Below are 20,253 nucleotides of genomic sequence, written 5' to 3'. Positions count from 1 at the left end.
CACCAGCTGGGTGCGGAGCATCATTCCAGTGTCCTGACGCATCAAAGCTGTGCGTGGATGTTTTAGCAGGTATGACAGGTATGTGCAAAGGCAAATTAACACAATAACTCCAAAGAACCAAGAGAGACGGTGAAGACACGATCAGAGGGGCGGCTGTTTTATTACTTCATTATTTACTGGTGCTGTATCAGGCTAATGCATGTATTCTCCTGCAGCCTCATAACTACAGTCACATAAACACGCTGCCATTTTTAGGCTCCATGATTTTATTTGACCTGAAATATTTTTTTTCTTGACTCTGCGATATTTAATTATGTTACTTATTTATAACTGTTAATAGCCTTTAACAGACATAATTATTTTCCCGAGGGTCTGAGAGGTTTTATTTTCTGACGTTATTAAAATATTTTACTTTATTACACATTAACTACACATGAACTCAACTGCCGCTGTCTGGGTGTCATTCCCCGCACACAGACACACATTATAACCCACAGTCATCCTGTCACGATGACATTTTCTTAAGTTTTTGATATTTCCATACTCGACAAATAACCCAGGTTTGTGCTCTGGGATTATTATAGTTTATTATATGTACATAATAATTTATTGTACTGGCATTTGGTTTTATTTACCTGTATATTTATTAAAAGTAAGACCCGTGTTATTTTATTCCATCTCCGTAATAAGCCTAACCTGAATCGGCCATGGCACGCCTGTACTCTGATAACGAGCGCGGAGCTCTCGCAGTGTTAGCCTGGCTTAGCCTGCTAGCTGCCCCGCCGGTGAGCTCACGGTGTCCCGGGGACAGCGGACCTGGCCGCTGGAAGCCTCGGACACTCACGACGAACTCAACAGCACCGACTGCCGCTGCCTGGGTCTCATTCTCCGCCATGTCAGCTCCAAGGGGCTAACTTACGTCAGATTCCCCGGTGACAGCTACAGGCTAACAGACGCTATCAGCGCTCCTCTCCCGGAGACAAACTAAGCAAACAAACCCGACGCCGGGCTGCTGTCAGCTGCTACGGACAGTTACTGAATTCCGGAGGGTTTCATCGCGGGAACCGTATTTGATTCCTGGGCTCAGAGGTGGGTTTAATGGCATTATGAGCCGCCATCACGGAGGAAAAGTGAAAATTTGTAAAACTTACCAGCAGCTCCCGTGTCTTCTGCATCTTCCGTGAAATCCCGGAGCGGAGCGTCTTCTTCCGACAGAGGAGCGTCCACCATGCCGCACTCACGGGCTCTGCTCCGCGCTTCCGGACACCCTTTCAAAATAAGACCGGCAGCGGAAATGGGCGGTCCTCTGACGGATCTTTCAACAACCGAGGTGTTACTGCTTTCAATAAAAAGTAAACATCAGCAGCGAAATAAAATCATAAACGCGGAGGCTGCAAACAGGCGGAGCGGGGAGGCCTAAACCACTTATTATATCAAAATAAAAGATACAAATAAAAATATATCGACTAAAGCAACTACACCAGCTCCTGCACTGAAACTTAATTAATTATTATTATTAATTATAAATTAATTAATTTTTTATTCTAATGAAGCTGCGCTGCAATTTTTCAAGCATTTTCTGAATTTGCTTATTTCATAAGTATTACACCTCAGCGTGTGCCTGTTGTATACTTGTTTTTATACGGTTTTAAGTATAAAACAGGTGAGATGAGAATTGACTAATGGCGAAGTAGTGCTGTTTTTTAAGGGCAGTGTTTGAAAAAGCGCTTTTCATACCCACCTGGGCAGACAGGTTAGCCATAACGCCGCTACTGGCTGGCTTTTATTTTGAATACACAGTCACCTCACTTCCTGTTAGGTTTCAGATGACTTAGCTCACCGTGCCAGAAAGTTCCTCTGGTCAAAACACAGATCCTGTGTGCTGCAGCACATGACTCACTACCACCAAATACTACAAGTACTACTACTACGTCATGTCATATAATTTATCTTATAACGGATATCAGTACTACCTGTAACTATTGCTGATACTTATATTTCATTGCTAAATTTATTATTACATGTGTTTTTATATTTGTCCATAATGGACATTATTTATTTAAAATGATTTATTTCAGGGAAGTTAAATGTCACCGTTATTACTGTCCCCCCGCCGGAACTGTCCAAATTCAGAGGCTGCATCCACCTGAGGACCCTGAGCGAGGAGGGTCCTCAGGTGGAGTGGGCCGGGTCCTTTAATAAAGTTTTATTGAATCTAATCTAATAACTTTAATCTCAGCCAAACCGATTTACTCAGGAACAAATAAAACACTGAAAAAAAAATCAAACAATAACATGTTTAACCTGAGTAGCGAAAGACCGCTGGGAGTGTGAAAACGATGCGCCGGGAGTTCGCTGTTATCGCTGGCTCAGATATTTGCAGCTACATTCTCGCCTGAAAATATGCTAAAAGTTTATTTTGCGACTCAGAACGAGTAATATTAAAACTTAAAAATTAAATTAAAAGTAGCTGCCGCCATTGCTGGAAACTGGAATTGGCTGGGCCACGCTATGAATTCTGGGATATGGTTTTTTTTTGTTGTTGTTGTTGTCCGGGTGGAAAATCAGGAGATTTTCGGGAGAATGGTGGTTCCGGGAGATTTTCGGGAGGGTCACTGAAATTTTGGCTTCTCCCGGAATAAGCGGGAGGGTTGGCCTGTATACACCCACCTCATCTATGGGATCTAGGGCAGTGTCCAGGACAGAGCTGGCCCTCATTAACAGTCTATTAAGCTGTTTCCTGTCGGTTTGCCCAGCAGACAACCCCCATACAAGATAGTGTTAGTGATGTCCCACACACCCCAAAAGGCCTCAGCCTGCCAGCAGATGGAGCGACTTTGGCTGTTCTCGAGTGTCAGCGTTATCCGACCAGTCCAGCTTATTGTTCAGTTGAACATGGAGGTATTTGTACCTGTCCACCCTCGATGTCCAAACTGTGGATGGGTGGTGGTTTCCTCCAGAAGTCGACCACCATGTCCTTCATCTTACTGGTGTTGATGTGCAGACTCACAGTCCTGAAGCCTCTGTGATCTGCTGGTGATGTAACCGACTGTCCATGCAGTCAGGTGACTCCAGGTGACTGAATTAAAGGCACTGAAGAAGTCTAAAAACATGACCCTCACAGTGCTTCCAGTTGTCTCCGGGTGCGACAGTGAGCTGTACTCATTATTTTAATATTTTATAGGACATTACAGTTAATTCTTGCTATAAATATTGTTCATAATGGTTATTCTAAGACAGGACTGGTTTAACTGGCAATTTACTGTCTGTATAACCCACTAATTAACAGCTAATGAATCACTAAGGAACCCTGAATAATGGCTCTCTCACTCACTCACTCACTCTCACATATAGAGATCGACAGACCACGTGACTTTCGTCCATTGCATTGTGGGTATGAGTGGCAACAAAATCAAAACCCTGCATCAAGCGCTAGTCTTTCCAGCACCGGTAATCATTAATTCTTCAGTTTTAATCCCTACTTGCATTTTATTTGCCCCAAAAATAGTTCTGTACAAAATGACGGAGAACTCTGCAGCTCCGTACGAAGACAGACGTGACGAAAAGGCAACATAAAGTAGGAGGAACAAATCAAAGGAGTGGAAGGGTCAGACCCGCACGAGCACAGAGTGGAGTAAGGACGTCAGCCTGCTGCCCAACTGTCATCACGCACATATTTATTATTATATGGTCCTAAGTGTGAGTGCACACACTCACAACATGTTTAGTAACTTCAGATCCTGCAACAAGCCCAGCTCCAGTTTACTTTGATTTGGACGACTCCATCTCACAGCATTATTGTTTCATTCTATTATAGAATCTTACAAGATACTCCATCCTGCTTTACTAGCTGCTTCGGTGAAAAACAAATCAACAATGCAAAAAACCCAAAAAGAAAACAACATACTGGAAAACAGTTATTCATCACTTGCTTCAGTACAACCCTTCGGCACATATATGCAGACGTTTCATGGCTGTTTTGATCTCGCTCTCTCTCGTCACCGATCAGATCTGGCTGTGGTAGCAGCTTTAAACTCGGCTCTTCGACTGGCTGCAATCCAGTCGCCTCTTTGTTACCTCGGAAACGTGGCTTAAACAATTTCTCTTCCACCACGTAATCCGATAACAACCGATCTTTTTACCCGTCGGCCTCCTGTGGCTGTCATGCGACCGGCTATTGCAGTTAATAATACAACAGCTTCTTGCCATTTTTTGTGTTTCTTTTTATCGCTGTGTGACTGTTTTCACGTGAAAGCCTGCGTGCACTAGTACCGCTTGCCACTCGTTCCCAGAATCCTTTGCGGTTCTACCCGTGAATGACGTCACATTTTCAATCAGTTACCCAAACATCCGACAAACAGGGTATTAAAGAGATTTCCTTTAAGTTGATTCATAGGTTTTACCCTACCAAACAATATTTGTCCAAATTTATGGCTGAAATAAATGTAAATTGCACCTTCTGTCAAGAGCAGCCTGAAACAGTTTCTCATCTGTTTTGGTCATGTAAGTAAATTTACATGTAAATTTACATGTAAATTTACGTGTAAATTCTGGAAGGATTTCCACAAGTTTATTACTGACTTTGTTCTCCCTAATCTTCAACTGTACTATAAGGATGTTATCTTTGGCTATTATAATTTTAAAGACAAGGACAATGATGCTTTCTTCTTTATAAATTTGGTTTTATTTTTGGCAAAATTTCATATACACAAAAGCAAAGTCCTCGGCAGAAAGCCTGAACTTCTTGTATTAAAAATGGAACTTGCACAATATATAAGGACAATCTCCTCATCAAAAAACACGAAGGCTCTCAAGACTGTTAACATCTGTAACCGATTGAAACTGCTAACTTGATTTTGGCTCTTGCAAACTTTTGTTTATTTATGTTCCCCTTAATTTATTTTATTTTTTGTACTCACTTTTGTCCCACTGTCCTTGTCCCTCTCTCTGTTCCTCATTGTACTACCACAATGTCATCTGTTATGTGATTCCTGTTTTACTTGACTGTATGTCTAAAATGTGATAAATAAAGTTTAAAAAAAAAATCCGACAAACAGGGTCTGGGAGATGTTTTGGTGGAGGTCATGACCTGGCTCAATGATTTAGGAAATGTCTGATTGAAAGCAACACTTTATTGCTCACCTTTTCATCATTTATAAATAAACATAATTATAAGAAGACTCTCAGGTAACCTCACAGGTATGTTTGGACTGTGGGAGGAACCCACAGGAACAGGCAGAACACGGAAACTCCGCACAGACAGAGCCAGCCGGATTCAAACCCCGGACCTTGGACCCGGACCCCGGATCTCTGTGAGTAACGCGCTGCTCCACCGCGCAGACCGGTCAGTGAGCCGACACGGATAATTGAATCGACAGAGAGCCTCACACGCTGCTATACGATCTTTGGAACTACCGCGGTTGGTGCTTAAGGATGCTTCCGCTTCCGCTGTAACCCGGAAACACAATAACAGCTGGAAACAGCGGATCGATTAGCTGAGCGAGTCCGGCTGGTTTGTTGTTTATCCTCGGTTATCTGAGCACGGTGGGTCGGTACTGCGGTGGCAGGAGGAGAGCCGACATGAAGACCCAGATTGGCGGATCAGCCTGAAGCCTGTTCCCGTTAGCAGCCTTTAGCATCAGTGCTACGGCTAGCGCTGCTAGCACGCTGAAGCTAATAGCAGCAGTAGCTGTAGTCCAGTGAGAGCGAACGGCTGCAGGTTTGTCTGCTTTTTACCGTGTACTTCCCTCAGAGAGATGCTAACTGTTAGCCTCCGAGTGTTTTAGTGTGTTTGTGGTCTCACAGCCGGTTTCAGTCCGAGCTCTGGAAGCTCAGGCTCTCCCGCTGATGTTCCTCTGGGTCAGGCCGGTGTCCCAGCTTAACTTGTTGGATCCGTTTACATCTGCCAGATTAAAGATCTCCAGCTCGTGCAAATGCATACACGCATCGATATTATTTCCAGACTACAGCGAAATTATTTGTAATTAAAAACAGAGATTAGAAAGTCTAACGCCTGGTCTCGTGTCTCTGTGTTTCTGTAACGTAAATAACGAGCGGACATTTTCCTCACACACCACCGATCAGCTCCACGGACACTCCAGTTTACACGCCTGTTCGCCCGTCGGCGGTTTAATACTTGCCCACGTTACCTAGTGATGTCACAGTTTAACGTGGGCAGATACGTGTCGTCCTCACAACAATCTGTAGGAAATGAGCAGATGGAGCTCGTGTTTCTGCCGTCATGGTTTAAAGATGACAAACAGAGGAGGGAGGGTGGACGCCGAGCAGCAGAGCCCGAGACTCCTGCACAGAGACATTAAACACCACAGCAGCACAATGAAACCCAACATCACACCGACAGCTGACGTCTGATATATTTACATGGAAAACTACAGATTGACAGCCTGTTTGACCCTGACCACACCCTCCAAATTAAACCTACAAGAACTAAAAATATTTGCAGGCACATACTCGAAGGTCAAACACATATTTCATTCTCAAACCTTCTATTCAGTAAGGCAGCAGAGACTCTCCCCCTAAACAGCTTCTGGATCAGTCACGTTTCATGCAAAGCTCGTCCCCAAAGGCTGATATGGAGCAGGAGGCCAACGAAAGAAACCCGGAAAACACGACATAGCCGAGCTGGGCCCTGAACTAAAGACATGTCCACACAGGCGCTCTGTGATCTTCAGAACTCCAGAATTCAAAATCCTGCTCCTCACATACAAGGTCTTAAATAATCAGGCCCCATCTTATCTTAATGACCTTGTAGTACCATATCACCCTATTAGAGCACTTGGCTCTCGCTCTGCAGGCCTACTTGTTGTTCCAGAGTATTTAAAAGTAGAATGGGAGGCAGAGCCTTCAGTTTTCAGGCCCCTCTTCTGTGGAACCAGCTTCCAGTTTGGATTCAGGAGACAGACACTATCTCTACTTTCAAGATTAGGCTTCAAACTTTCCTTTTTGCTAAAGCATATAGTTAGGGCTGGACCAGGTGACCCTGAATCCTCCCTTAGTGATGCTGCAATAGACGTAGGCTGCCGGGGGATTCCCATGATGCACTGGGTGTTTCTTCTTCACTCACTATGTGCGTGTACACCTCTCCTTCTGTTCGTCTTTCTGCAGCGCAGCTTCGAGGCACGATGGGGAACCAGCTAGCGGGCATCGCCCCCTCTCAGATCCTGTCCGTGGACAGCTACTTCTCCGACATCGTCGATCACGAGTACGATAAGAGCCTGGGCAGCACGCGCTTCTTCAAGGTGGCCCGGGCCAAACATCGCGAGGGCCTGGTGGTGGTGAAGGTCTTCGCCATCCAGGACCCGTCGCTGCCGCTGACGAGCCACAAGCAGGAGCTGGAGGAGCTGAAGATTCGCCTGCACTCCTGCCAGAACTGCCTGCCTTTCCAGAAAACCTCTCTCACTGAGAAGGCTGCCATCTTGTTCCGCCAGTACGTTCGGGACAACCTGTACGACCGCATCAGCACGCGGCCATTCCTTAACAACGTGGAGAAGCGCTGGCTCGCCTTCCAGATCCTCAACGCCGTCGACCAGGCTCATAAGGCTGGCGTGCGTCACGGGGACATCAAGACAGAGAACGTGATGGTGACCAGCTGGAACTGGGTGCTGCTCACCGACTTTGCCAGCTTCAAGCCCACCTACCTGCCCGAAGACAACCCCGCCGACTTCAACTACTTCTTCGACACGTCTAGGAGGAGGACGTGCTACATCGCCCCCGAGAGGTTCGTAGATGGAAGCATGTTTACCACGGAGAGCGACCAGAACACGCCGCTGGTGGACCTGACCAACAACAACCAGAGGAGCCGAGGGGAGCTGAAGCAGGCCATGGACATCTTCTCTGCAGGTACGGAGGCGTTGCTGCAAGCTTCCATCACACTTCCGGTGATAATGTTTGTGTGCTTCTACACTCAGAGGAACGCCAGACCTCATCTGTGTGTGTGTGTGTTTTCAGGCTGTGTGATCGCTGAGCTGTTCACAGAGGGCGTCCCGCTCTTCGATCTGTCCCAGCTGCTGGCGTATCGCAAAGGACACTTCCAGACGGAGCAGGTCCTCATGAAGATCGAGGACCGCAGCGTCAGAGAGCTGGTACTGATTTATGACCCGGCTGGTAATTCAGCACAGAGCAGCTGAAGATGAGCTGTTGTGACTTCAGGCTGACAGATGTTAGAGTCTCACTCTTTGATCAATCAGGTTATTCTGGACTTGCATTAACAACCTCTGAGGTGCTGCCTTTTGTGGAATTTTCCACCAACAGGAAAAGTCTTTAAAACCTGGGCAGGTGAAAGAGCCAGGAATCTTTTTTCAATTGAACTTTATTTACACGGCGCGAAATCACAACAACAGTCGCCTCAAAGCGCTTTATATTGTAAGATAGATCCTACAATCCTACACACAGAGAAAAGCCCAACAATCACATGACCCCCTGTGAGCAGCACTTTGGCGACAGTGGGAAGGAAAAACTCCCTTTTAACAGGAAGAAACCTCCGACAGAACCAGGCTCAGGGTGTGTGTGTGTGTGTGTGTGTGTGTGTTGGAAGCAGGATGTGGTGCAGGTGTGTTATATTCTGAAATGTTTCGGTGTTATAATAAAAAGACGTTTGGCCAAAAACAAACAGGAAGTTACAAGAACCGCTCTTAAGGAAGGAAACGGCGTCTGAGCGCTGCGGCTCGGCCCTCCGCAAATCCTGACAAAGTAAAAATAAATGTTCCATCAAATGGAAGCGTTTACTTCCCGGTCGAGCTGAGGTCGTGTGCAGCTCTTACTTGGTCTTACTTTGAAGGCGGCGAGTGCAGCGCCCACAGCGAGGTCTTTACCGGTGTGTGTGTGTGCTTCCTGTCAGGTGGCCCAGATGGTGCAGCGGGAGCCCGAGAAGCGGCTGACGGCAGAGGAGTATCTGAAGCAGCAGCGAGGCAAAGCGTTCCCGGACATCTTCTACACCTTCCTGCAGCCATACATGGCGCAGTTCGCCAAAGAGACGTTCCAGTCGGCGGACGAGCGCGTGCTCATCATCCGCAAAGACCTCGACAACATCCTGCACAACCTGCACGGAGGTCACGCATCTTTGAGGGTGAAACTTGGAGAGGGTGAAAGTCTGCTGCTGCCGAAACCTGACTGTTGTTGTTTGTTTCCCCTCAGGCTCCGCCTCCTCTTCGCCCCAGGATGGCAGCGATGGCGTGACGAGCTCCCGTGAGGAGCAGGGCCTCGTCGTGCTCGTCTCCGTCATCACTTCCTGCCTCCAGACGCTGCACTGCTGCGACTCCAAGCTCGCCGCGCTGGAGCTCGTCCTCCACCTGGCCCCCCGGCTCAGCGTGGACGTCCTGCTGGACCGCATCACGCCGTACCTGCTGCACTTCTGCAACGACCCCATGCCCCGCGTGCGCGCCCAGGCCGTGCGGACGCTGGCCAAGGTACTGGCGCTGGTGAAGGAGGTCCCGAGGAACGATGTGAACATCTACCCCGAGTACATCCTGCCGGGCATTGCCCATCTCGCCCAGGACGACGCTACCATCGTCAGGCTGGCGTACGCAGGTCAGTGACTCAGAAACGCCGCAGACGCACGCCGCGCAGGTTTAGATCGTTGACACCTTCTTTGTCCTCTCAGAAAACATCGCCCACCTGGCCGAGAGCGCGCTGCGCTTCCTGGAGCTGGTCCAGGAAAACAACGTGAACACGGAGCAGGACCTGAGCAGCGAGGACGCGGAGGAAGCGCTCCACCCCAACGAAAACTACGACTCAGGTATGCCCCGCCCTCGGTGCTGCTTATAAATGCGTCGCTGTGCGTCCATGTGACGAGCTCGCTGTATGTGTGCTGTGCAGAGCTGCAAGCGCTGCACGAGATGGTGCAGCAGAAGGTGGTGACGCTGCTCAGCGACTCGGAGAACATCGTCAAGCAGTCGCTGATGGAGAACGGCATCACGTGCCTGTGCGTCTTCTTCGGCCGGCAGAAAGCCAATGACGTCCTGCTGTCCCACATGATCACCTTCCTCAACGACAAGAACGACTGGCACCTGCGGGGCGCCTTCTTCGACAGCATCGTGGGTAAGCGCGCCAAACTTAGCAGCAGCGCCCTCTGTGGTTAGAAGCGGGAACTGCAGCTGGTGTGCTGTGAGGTTAGCTACCAGCAGCAGCTAAAGACGAGTGTAGTTCTCTTCCATCACAGTTTACAGGCTTTAGAGGCTAGTGTTTGGAGGCTGGAGTGAAGCAGACGTAGAAGCTCCTCAGTCTCGACGCCACAAACATCTTCTGGCTGGAAGAGTAATATTCTCAGCCGCTGAGACAGATCGTTCAGGATACCTGTGCGCGTTTCTGCTTCTCTGCCTCGTTGAACTGATGAAGACTCGGTTACATCGCCATAGAAGTCCAATCAGTTTTTCAATTCTGAGGAGTCAAAAGCTTCAAGTTCTCCGGAAAAACACAAACAAACAAACAAAGGAGAGCATAAACATTAACTCATGATCCGAGGTCATAAAGACATCATTGAATGTAAATGTAAGGACGTGGAAGAGAAGGTGATGCTAAAGAGGGCGGGGCAAACAACTAACAGGGGGAGGAAGTGAAACTGATGAATACAAAATAAAGCAGGAAATAAAAAACGCTCTCTCTCCCTGTGTGTGCCTGCAGGCGTGGCGGCGTACGTCGGCTGGCAGAGTTCGTCCATCCTGAAGCCGCTGCTGCAGCAGGGTCTGAGCGACACCGAGGAGTTCGTCATCTACAAAGCCCTGAACGCGCTCACCTGCATGTGCCAGCTGGGTCTGCTGCAGAAACCGCACATCTACGAGTTCGTCGGCGACATCGGTAAGCGAGTCTCAGGAGCTGTTTCCCTCCAGCGGCTTTCGCGTGTTTTAGCCGTGGACGTGATGTCACTAAACCCGGTCTGTCTCCTCCCACCTGCCGTAGCTCCGTTCCTGTGTCACCCCAACCTGTGGATCCGTTACGGCGCCGTGGGCTTCATCACCGTAGTCGCGCAGCACCTCAACGTCGCCGACGTCTACTGCAAGCTGATGCCCCACCTCAACCCCTTCATCACCCAGCCCATCATCCAGGTGAGTCCGCGCCACCGTCGTCACGCTCGCGCCTCCTGCGTCCTCCTCACTTCATCCGTCTTCATCTTCCCGCAGATCGATAAGGAGCTTGTTCTGCTCAGTGTCCTGAAGGAGCCCGTGAGTCGCTCCATCTTCGACTACGCCCTGCGCTCCAAAGACATCGCCACGCTCTTCAGACACCTGCTGCTGCGCCAGAAGAAACGTGTGGGCACCATCCCAGAATGCCCCACGCCCGATGACCCGGCCATCGCCCAGCTCCTCAAGAAGCTGCTCTCACAGGTGAGAACACGTTTTATGGGCTCCGCCTCACTGCTGCCTCTGCTGGATGCTACAGGAACTGCAGGCTGTGCTTGCTGCGCCATGATGTTTCTCTGCAGCAATGCTGGCTGCAGTCACAAGGGGGCAGCAACACACAGCTTTTAGCCTGTTGTTTACACACACACAAATCTGCACTCACATTTTAATTGCACTGCTTTTAGTCACTTTATACAATCTATCACGAGCATGCTCAGTGAGAGGCCAGCACGAGATCTGACAGGTCAATGAATTAAACACATTTAGCAACAAGAAAACGACGAGCAGCGTTTAGCCTCCTGCACGGCTCCGCCCTCGCTCAGCTTCATGCATGAAACCTGCACGTTCTTCACTGACATGAGGCCGAGGCTTTTCATGTCGTGGTTTCTCTGAAGATAAAGGATTTGTTTGTCCAGCTGATTTGAAAGCTAAATTCTTCTGCGGCTGTCGGTGTTTGTTCCTGACTGGATGTGGTCGACCTTCTCGACACAGTTAAACACATTTCGCCTCTGATTAGTTCCTGTTACTGGAAAGGAGGAAACAGAGATGATGATTAATCATGTGGACGGCAGAAGTTCAAACTGAGGAATCCAGAGGTTTATCACCTCGTCAGTGTGAGGAGTGTAGATAAGGATAAGTCTGCTCCGTCTCAGAGCTCCTCCTGCGTGATCATGATCAGTTCCTCTGGCGTCCAGCAGAGGCAGCAGCGACTCAGTCCCCATAGACTCCCGTGTTAAAATGAACACGCTTACATCCTGACTGATCGTTTCCACCTTCATAATAAGTGAATGAGCCTTTCTGCTCACAGCAGAGACAAGTGGAGGGAGACGATGTGCTTTAACTCCTCCCACCTCATTTTATTCACACGACTTGTTGACAGCAAATGATCACCGCCGTGCGGACTCTGTTCTCAGGGCATGACCGAGGCCGAGGAGGACAAGCTGCTGGCGCTCAAAGACTTCATGCTGAAATCCAACAAGGCCAAAGCCAACATGGGCGAGCAGAGCCACGCGGGGGAGGCGGGCCAGACCGGCGTCATCGACCTGGCCACGCTCGGCATCACCGGCCGCCAAGTGGACCTGATCAAACCCAAAGCCGAGGGCGAGGACAAGCGAGGTAACCCACATCCCATCCACACAGCGAGTTTCACATACACATATGGAAGTTGGTACACAGTTGTAACGTGCTAACATGGACCAAAAAGTCCACCGGACCCACGTCCCAAACCAGCAGGAAGTCGGCCATTTTTAATTAAAGATGCCCTTCTGGTGCGGATTCGACCATTTCCAGGTGTCACACTTTTGCAGACCCCTCCTCGGGATTTATTGGATCAACTTGGTATGTGGTCACTCTACACTGCACGCCTGGGCCATGTTAAATCGAGGAGCTTTAGAGTTTTGGTCGTGGAGCGTGTCCGCGGCACCACAGCCAATGTTCGACACTGTGAGGCTTCGCTGTGGTTAAGCTGAGTCGGGTATCGAAGAATCCATTCTGATCCACAAGGTCCTGATTCGATTTGAATCGGGGACATTTTGCCTCAGACAGCCAAAAATGTTATAACTCTGATCGTTTATCAGCACGTATCCATGTATAAGACAAAGCTGACGCTGTGAGGCTCCATCAGAGGTGTGAGCATCACAGCAGACGTCTTTGTGTCAAAGTAACTGAGGATAAAACATGAAGCAGGTTTTCCTGTTCTGGCTTTTTATAGCAGAGAAGCTTCGAACTCTTCTGCAGTCGATCAAAGACTGAAGCAACCTGATGCTGCTGAAGTGAAGCAGAGTCACAGAGGTTCGATCACAGCTGAGCAATCACTGAAGTCTAAATGTCCTCAGTCTGAACAGAGGTGAGGGTTTCTGCTCGGAAGGCAGTTAAATGTAAAAGAAAGAAGAAGAAAAGAAAGAAAGAGTACTTTATTGGTCCCCGTGGGGAAAATCCCTCTCTGCATTTAACCCATTCACTCAGTGAAGCAGTGGGCAGCCATTGGGCGCCGGGGAGCAGTGTGTAGGGACGGTACCTTGCTCAGGGTAGCTGTTCAGGGGAATCGAACCACCGACCTTCCGATCATGGGGCCACCACTCTACCTACTGAGCTATCCCTGCCCTGTGTAAAAAACCAGCAGCTGACAGGCTGTAAACAGCTGTAGACTTGTGTGTAATAAACAAGCGAAAAATGCAGAAAACAGATTCAGACAGGAAACTGTTGCTGAGAGAGAGAGAGGGGGAGAGAGAGAGGGGGGGAGAGAGCTGTGCATGAAGTGTGATTTTATCCTGGTGGAAGCAAAACAGCAAAAGTCAGAGTGAATTCATGACGATGTTTATGTGAAGCGTAGTTTGGATCTTCTGCTGCTGGTTCGGTCAATATTGTTTGGAGAGACATCAAACTAACAGCTTTAGAATCGGCTCATAAAGGGCGTGAACACAAAGCGCGACCCGCCGACACATCAGATCAGCGAGCTGTCGGCTTTCAGCCCCGACCGTGTCCGTGCCTCGGGTGAGAAAGGCGACAGTCTCACTGATTCTGATCCGTCGGCGCTGTGTGTTTACGTCTTTGTGCAGAAGCCGTGTTCCTGCTCTCATTACTGTTTGGTGGTTGTTGAAATTTGTGAGATTGAACTTGAGATTCTGGCGTTTCGGGCAAAATAAATTTATATTTAAAAATCTATTCAGGATTTTAATGAATTGATATCACGTTATCCAAGCCAGAATCGATTTTAATCAGAACATCGATATTCAAAACCCAGCCCTGGTCTTAGAGGCGGGTAAGCTCCTCCCACATTTTTTACAGTTTCACAGCTGAGTGACATGAAACTGAACTGAACTTCAGTGTTGTTGTTTTGTTTGTGCTTCATTGCACTTTCCTGTTCCTGCAGCTGGGGCCTGTTCTTCGTACGTCGCTTACTACATCCAAGACCAAATCATCGCGCTAACCGTGAGCTCGCTAATCCGGTTCTCCGAACACACCTGTTGTTGACGATTAGTACAGCTGGATGAAGTAATGTGAGATCACTGGGTGGTTAAAGGGGCTACGCATCGATAGTAGAAACATTGATCGGCAACCCTCTGATTGGTCGGCGAAAATGTCGAAGGAGCGTCGCTCGGTATTTTTCGGCAGCAGAGCAAGAACTCTTGAGTGAGGGATTTCAGGAGTTTCAGAGTTTAATTAGAACGCAAGGGAACACTGCAAAGGCTGCAAAAGCAAGGAGAGAGGGCTGGCAGAAAGTTGCTGACAAATTAAACTCGTAAGTAATTTAATAAGAACAATAATAATGGAGTGGATTTATATAGCGCTTTTCAAGGCACCCAAAGCGCTTTACAATGCCACTATTCATCACTCTCACATTCACACACTGGTGGAGGCAGCTACGGTTGTAGCCACAGCTGCCCTGGGGCAGACTGACAGAAGCCAGGCTGCCATATCGCGCCATCGGCCCCTCTGGCCAACACCAGTAGGCGGTAGGGATTATATATATAATTATATTATATTACATTATATCCTCTTTCACATTAGAGCCACAACAGGACCCACTAGAACATGGGAACAAGTAAAAGTGAAATATAAGAATATTCTACAGAATGGTAATATTTATCACTTATATTGCTTTTCGTCTCTTGGAAAGAGACCCTGAAATAATCTGTTTGTTTGTTCATAACAGCAACCAAGAAAAGGGCAGAGCAAAAAAAGACAGGTGGTGGTCCTGCACCCCCTCGTCAACAAGTTGGTTAAGTAAATAATACCCTCACGGGAATATCGATATCTCTCTATGAGCACACTGTCGCGCTGAGCTAAAGGATCCTGTCTGTCCCGCAATATACGCTGAATTCTGAGGACTCTCCTTATCAATCTTGCACCTTCCGCAATGGGTGCTCGCGTATACGGACAGGACATGGCTGCGACAGGCTTCCCAAATCCACCTTCGCTTTTATAGCCGTGGTCTCTCATCTTGATTACACGAAGTAATTTACAATTACTACTCTGAAATATGAATTACATCTGTAATAATCACATACATGTAATAGAATGTTAATAGTACATTTCCCTTTTTTAGGAAATGACCTGTATGTATCTGTGTGACATCAATAAAAGGATCAGTGCTGCATTATCTTTAGTTACATTGATGTTATTTATTTATGGTGAAACAGTGGTGGAATATCGCTGTTGCTTTCGTATAAATGAAGCGGACATACCTGCGTGGCCGCGATCTAATCCTGTTTACATAAAGTAAACCTGCTCCCGAGCAGGTTTACGCTTACGGCTCTGTTGCTATGACAGCAAGTCCCGGATGAGCTTCGGGGAACCGAACGATCCAGGATCACGCGAAATCGTCAACAATCAAATCCAGCTAACTTAGCGAGGTACGAAGAACGGGCCCCAGGTCTGCTGATCAGGCCATAAACACGACCCACTGCTGCCTCTGCTGGACGTTAGAGGAACTGCAGGGTTTCAGCTCTGATGCTTATTGTTTTGTCGAGTGTTTCCATGTGTCTGTTGTGATGTCTCTTGTGGGGTATGTAAAAGGTCCCGCTGCTTTGAAACAATCCTGTTCCAGATGTTTTTGTGTAATTCCGCCACAGTAATCGGCGCCATCTGCAGCCACACATGTGAGAGCAGCAGATTGTTGATGAAAGACGCTCTCTGGTCTGTCTCATTAATCACTTTGGCTTTGTGATCAGAGAGCGGCCGACAGATTCACTGCGTCTAATCAAAGCCCTCCAAAATAAAAGTATCTCATCTCGACGAGCACATGAAGAATTATTCGAACTTTTCTTTGTGTGACATTTGTTTCGCCTTCTCCTCGGATTTAGTTTCACCGATTGTGGAAGCTGCTTCATCTGAGCTCGTGGTTAACGTCCTGTTTGCATGTCTGTCCCACAGCCAGGAAGCACACCAAGCAGGACTCCACCATGAACGAGGAGTGGAAGAGCATGTTTGGATCTCAGGAGCCGCCCTCCAGCCAGCCCGCCACGGTAACGCCACCCGACATTCATACGATGCTGTGCCGGGTCCCATTTAGTCTGAGAGCAGATGTGCACGACTATTCTCAGAGTTTAGAGGCTGCAGGTACAGAGGGGCGGGTCTAAAAGCATCAGGGACATTTGTAGTTTGACTGCTCACCAGACAACACTCAAAACAATGCATTGTGGGTAAACTTTCTGGGTTCTTCATCACACCTGCAGCTGTGTCGTCATCGTGTTCTAACGTAATTGTGTGTCAGTGCTGTGGAGGAGGAACCATCGTTAGATTTCATCTTCCGTGGGAGGAAACCTGCTCGACTAAGGTTTCACGCCTTCCTTTCCCGCGCCCCGGGGCATGATGGGAGATAATTATGTGGTTCTGGTTCCTTTCAGTCGCTAAACTTGGGTTTGGGTCCGTTCGCAGGCCGCCGACGGGCCGGGGAGTCAGATCAGGAAGAGCACCGCGGCTCTGGCGGTGCCCGTGCTGCAGTCGGTGGCAAGCGGCCCCGCCTATCAGCGACGCCTCAACACGTGCAAGGCCGAGCTTCAGCAGCTGGTGCAGCAGAAGAGGGAGCAGTGCAGTGCCGAGCGCATGGCCAAGCAGATGATGGAGAGCGCTGAGTGGGAGAGCCGACCTCCTCCTCCAGGTAAGCGCCGCCGCACTCGCAGCGGACCTCGGGCGGGGCGCGGGCGAGCTCACACCTCACACAGCTGTGACTGTTTCAGGGTGGCACCCGAAAGGCCTGCTGGTCGCCCACCTGCACGAACACAAAGCTGCCGTGAACCGCATCCGAGTCTCCGACGAGCACTCCATCTTCGCCACGGCTTCCAACGACGGTACTGTCAAAGTGTGGGACAGCCAGAAGATGGAGGGAAAGACCACGACCACCAGGTGAGGCCCTCAGGTGTGCCTGCCCCGCATGCAGAAGCGGCGCCGCGGAGTCACTCACCCTCACCATGTCTCCGCAGGTCGGTGTTGACGTACTCTCGCATCGGCGGCCACGTGAAGACGCTGACCTTCTGTCAGGGCTCGCACTATTTAGCCGTGGCCTCGGATAATGGATCCATCCAGCTGCTCGCCGTCGAAGCCAACAAACCGCCAAAATCCCCCAAAGTGCAGCCGTTCCAGAGCAGGTAACAGAAACCCGACGACACAGTTCAAGATAACAGCCGTGTTTGAGATGAGCACCAGGATATCTGACAGGAAGTCGGTCTGTGCTTTTTCAGGTCTCTGGACCTGCAGGAGGACGGCTGCACGGTCGACATCCACCACTTCAACTCCGGCGCCCAGTCGGTGCTGGCGTACGCCACCGTCAATGGCTCGCTGGTCGGCTGGGACCTCCGCTCCAACTCCAACGCCTGGACGCTGCGCCACGACCTCCGTCTCGGACTCATCACGTCCTTTGCCGTGGACATGCACCAGTGCTGGCTCTGCCTCGGTCCGTGTGTCCTCACATGAAATCTGTTTGTGGTGGCGGCAAAACGGTTTTAACAAAGACGTGCGTCCAGGTGTCGCACGAAACATTCACGTCTCTGTGTTTCCTGCAGGTACGAGCAGCGGCACCATGGCCTGCTGGGATATGCGGTTCCAGCTACCCATCTCAAACCACTCCCACCCTGCCCGAGCACGAATCAGACGGCTGCTGATGCACCCGCTCTACCAGTCGTCTGTCATCGCAGGTCAGCTGAGTCGCCTCAGAGTTCGTTTCTGTTAAAGTCTCCACAGAGTCATAAGTGTGTGTGTGTGTGTGTGTGTGTGTGTCTGCAGCTGTGCAGGGGAACAATGAAGTGTCCATGTGGGACATGGAGACCGGAGACCGCAAATTCACCCTGTGGGCGAGCTCGGCACCCCCACTCTCTGAGATGCAGGTGAGTGTGTGTGTGTCTGTGTGTGTGTGTGTCTGTGTGTGTGTAAGTCACTGAGGTGTGTGTTTGTGTGTCTGCAGCCGTCCCCACACAGCATTAACGGGATCTACTGCAGTCCTGCTGACGGGAACCCTCTGCTGCTCACAGCCGGCTCTGACATGAGGATCAGGTGTGACCCACAGAGAAACATCCACACAAACACTCCACCTCACAGTTCTCTGCATCGTTAGCTCACAGGTGGAGTCCACGGATCGCTGACGTCGCCGAGCGAGCAGCGCCCAGCTCACACAGACTGGTTGGCTGAGGTTAGCTCGCTGTAGCTGGTAGCACATCGTTCACCTGTGTTAGCAGGAAAGCTAACATTAGCTAAGATTAGCCAGACTCACTCAGTGAAGCTCAACAGGAAGTTCTGGTTCTGGCTGGGTCGTATTTCACCCTCCACAGTTACAAAGCTCCGTCCTGGCAGGAAGTCGTAGTCATGGAGAGATGATGTCGTAGCTGTGCAGCTGACACCGCTGGGTCATCGGGTCAGCTGACGCTCAGGTGTAAGCGCCGCTCTGTGGCCCACAGAACATCAAACATGGCAGCAGGACGAGCTCGCGGCTCTGTTCGTTTAACAGTTTCCCTGAGCGACCGTTGACCTCTGCTGACCTCCGTTCAGGTTCTGGGACCTGGCGTATCCGGAAAGGTCGTACATTGTGGCGGGCGGAGCCAACGACTCGCTGCACTGCCCGTCTGTCCTCTACAGCCGCAAGATCATCGAAGGGACCGAGGTCGTACAGGTATGCTCATGCACGCACGCACATGCACACACGCACACACTCTTCCTGCTTTCACCTTTGAACACTGCCGTCTCTGCAGGAGATCCACAGCAAACAGAAGAGCGGCGTGGTGGAGGACTCGCCCCGCCGCGGCCCGGAGTCCCTCCCTTTAGGTCACCACGACATCATCACGGACATCGCCACCTTCCAGACCACGCAGGGCTTCATTGTCACCTCGTCCAGAGACGGCATCGTCAAAGTCTGGAAATGAGGGCCCCCGATGACATCACAGCACACGCACGCAGGGAGGCGTGTGTTTATGGACACACGCTCCTGTTCCCCATGAACACGGTTGCATCATCATCACGAGACGTGGTTCAAACAGGAAGTGAAATGCTCTGCTGTAGACTCTGAGCCCTGACGACTAGTTTGTGCTTTTCATGTCCGTCAGTGTCAGGTGACAGGAAGTGCAGGTGTGCAGCTGATCTCGCTCCTGCCAGATGAACACGCCATTTTTCACTCTGAAGTCTTGTTGCCTGGATACGAAGGAAACCTGATTTTTAGAACCACGATTGATAGCTGCGCTGATGATTTAGGGATATGTAAATCTGTTGAGTTGCATTATGGGACATGTAGTCTTGTTTTGATTCATCTTTAGTTCAGTTTTCCATGTGCAGGTGTAATTCAGCTTCTTTAAATCGGAGCGTCAGCGACGCCTCCAGCTGAGCTCCACGTTGTTCCTGCAGAGCCCACCAGGGGTCCCCATCCACAACTTGGGAACTGCTGTTGAGTCCGTGTGACGTTCTTCTGGCTTCATTTGAAAGTGCTTTATTAACAAAAGGACTGCGTACATCAGGAGCACAGATTAGTCACCTGAGGTAAACTTCCTGTCTCGTTCTGATGATTCACCTGAACGCTGCTCAGAAGCATCGAACACTGTCAGAGCTCCACAAACCAGCAGAATCTGTGTGTGTGAAAATAAAACCATGTATGAAACGATGCTTTACGGCCTGAAGCAAACTGAGTGAGACCTGAGAACTCTGTGTGCACGTGCACCTGTCCAGACGTCTTTGTGGGGACCAAAGTGCCACATCGAAGGTGTTATTTAGACTCACAGTGTGGTTTTAGTGTCAGGCTTATAGTTAGGCTCAGGGTTAGAAGCATTATGTCAGTTACATGTCCCGACTAAGATATGAAGACGAGAATCTGTGTGTTGGTCCTGCATAGGTGCATTTAAACGTCTTTCTTCATTTTTTTACAGTTTTAAATAAAGTTTCTCTCTCGCGCGCACACAGACACACACAGACACAGACACAC

At 49.5% G+C, this 20,253-nt stretch overlaps 2 protein-coding genes across 3 annotated transcripts in view; one reads left to right on the top strand and one right to left on the bottom strand.

Annotated features, from left to right (window-relative positions):
* The window catches only part of atp2c1 (ATPase secretory pathway Ca2+ transporting 1), a 32,322-nt gene extending 31,039 nt beyond the window's left edge, over positions 1–1,283 (bottom strand). Inside the window, exon 1 of the mRNA XM_005935937.3 lies at positions 1,152–1,283. Within this exon, the coding sequence (XP_005935999.1) occupies positions 1,152–1,175 (24 nt within the window). The 5' untranslated portion in view covers positions 1,176–1,283. The remainder of the gene's footprint in view (positions 1–1,151) is intronic.
* A 4,113-nt stretch (positions 1,284–5,396) lies between these two features.
* On the top strand, positions 5,397–20,191 carry pik3r4 (phosphoinositide-3-kinase, regulatory subunit 4). 2 transcript variants are annotated; one of them, XM_005935938.3, is made up of 21 exons: positions 5,397–5,719; positions 7,126–7,860; positions 7,969–8,102; positions 8,858–9,068; positions 9,154–9,546; positions 9,620–9,754; positions 9,835–10,056; positions 10,639–10,812; positions 10,915–11,060; positions 11,136–11,339; positions 12,269–12,470; positions 16,230–16,321; positions 16,734–16,956; positions 17,036–17,201; positions 17,279–17,443; positions 17,537–17,748; positions 17,858–17,989; positions 18,078–18,178; positions 18,256–18,344; positions 18,837–18,957; positions 19,037–20,191. In XM_005935938.3, exons 2-21 carry the CDS (start codon positions 7,143–7,145, stop codon positions 19,205–19,207), a joined length of 4,011 nt encoding a protein of 1,336 aa, XP_005936000.1. In that variant the 5' UTR covers positions 5,397–5,719; positions 7,126–7,142; the 3' UTR covers positions 19,208–20,191. The 2 variants fall into 2 exon arrangements, with proteins under 2 accessions (XP_005936000.1, XP_042081899.1); XM_042225965.1 differs by having other exon boundaries at positions 5,436–5,719; positions 7,131–7,860.
* The last annotated feature ends 62 nt before the right edge of the window (positions 20,192–20,253 follow it).

This window comes from Haplochromis burtoni, unplaced genomic scaffold (assembly GCF_018398535.1).
Source record: "Haplochromis burtoni strain Fernald_Lab_line unplaced genomic scaffold, NCSU_Asbu1 Contig_190, whole genome shotgun sequence".
In the NCBI taxonomy this organism is placed as follows: domain Eukaryota; kingdom Metazoa; phylum Chordata; class Actinopteri; order Cichliformes; family Cichlidae; genus Haplochromis; species Haplochromis burtoni.
Note: the sequence above shows the minus strand (reverse complement) of the source record. Positions and strands in the feature narration are given on the sequence as shown.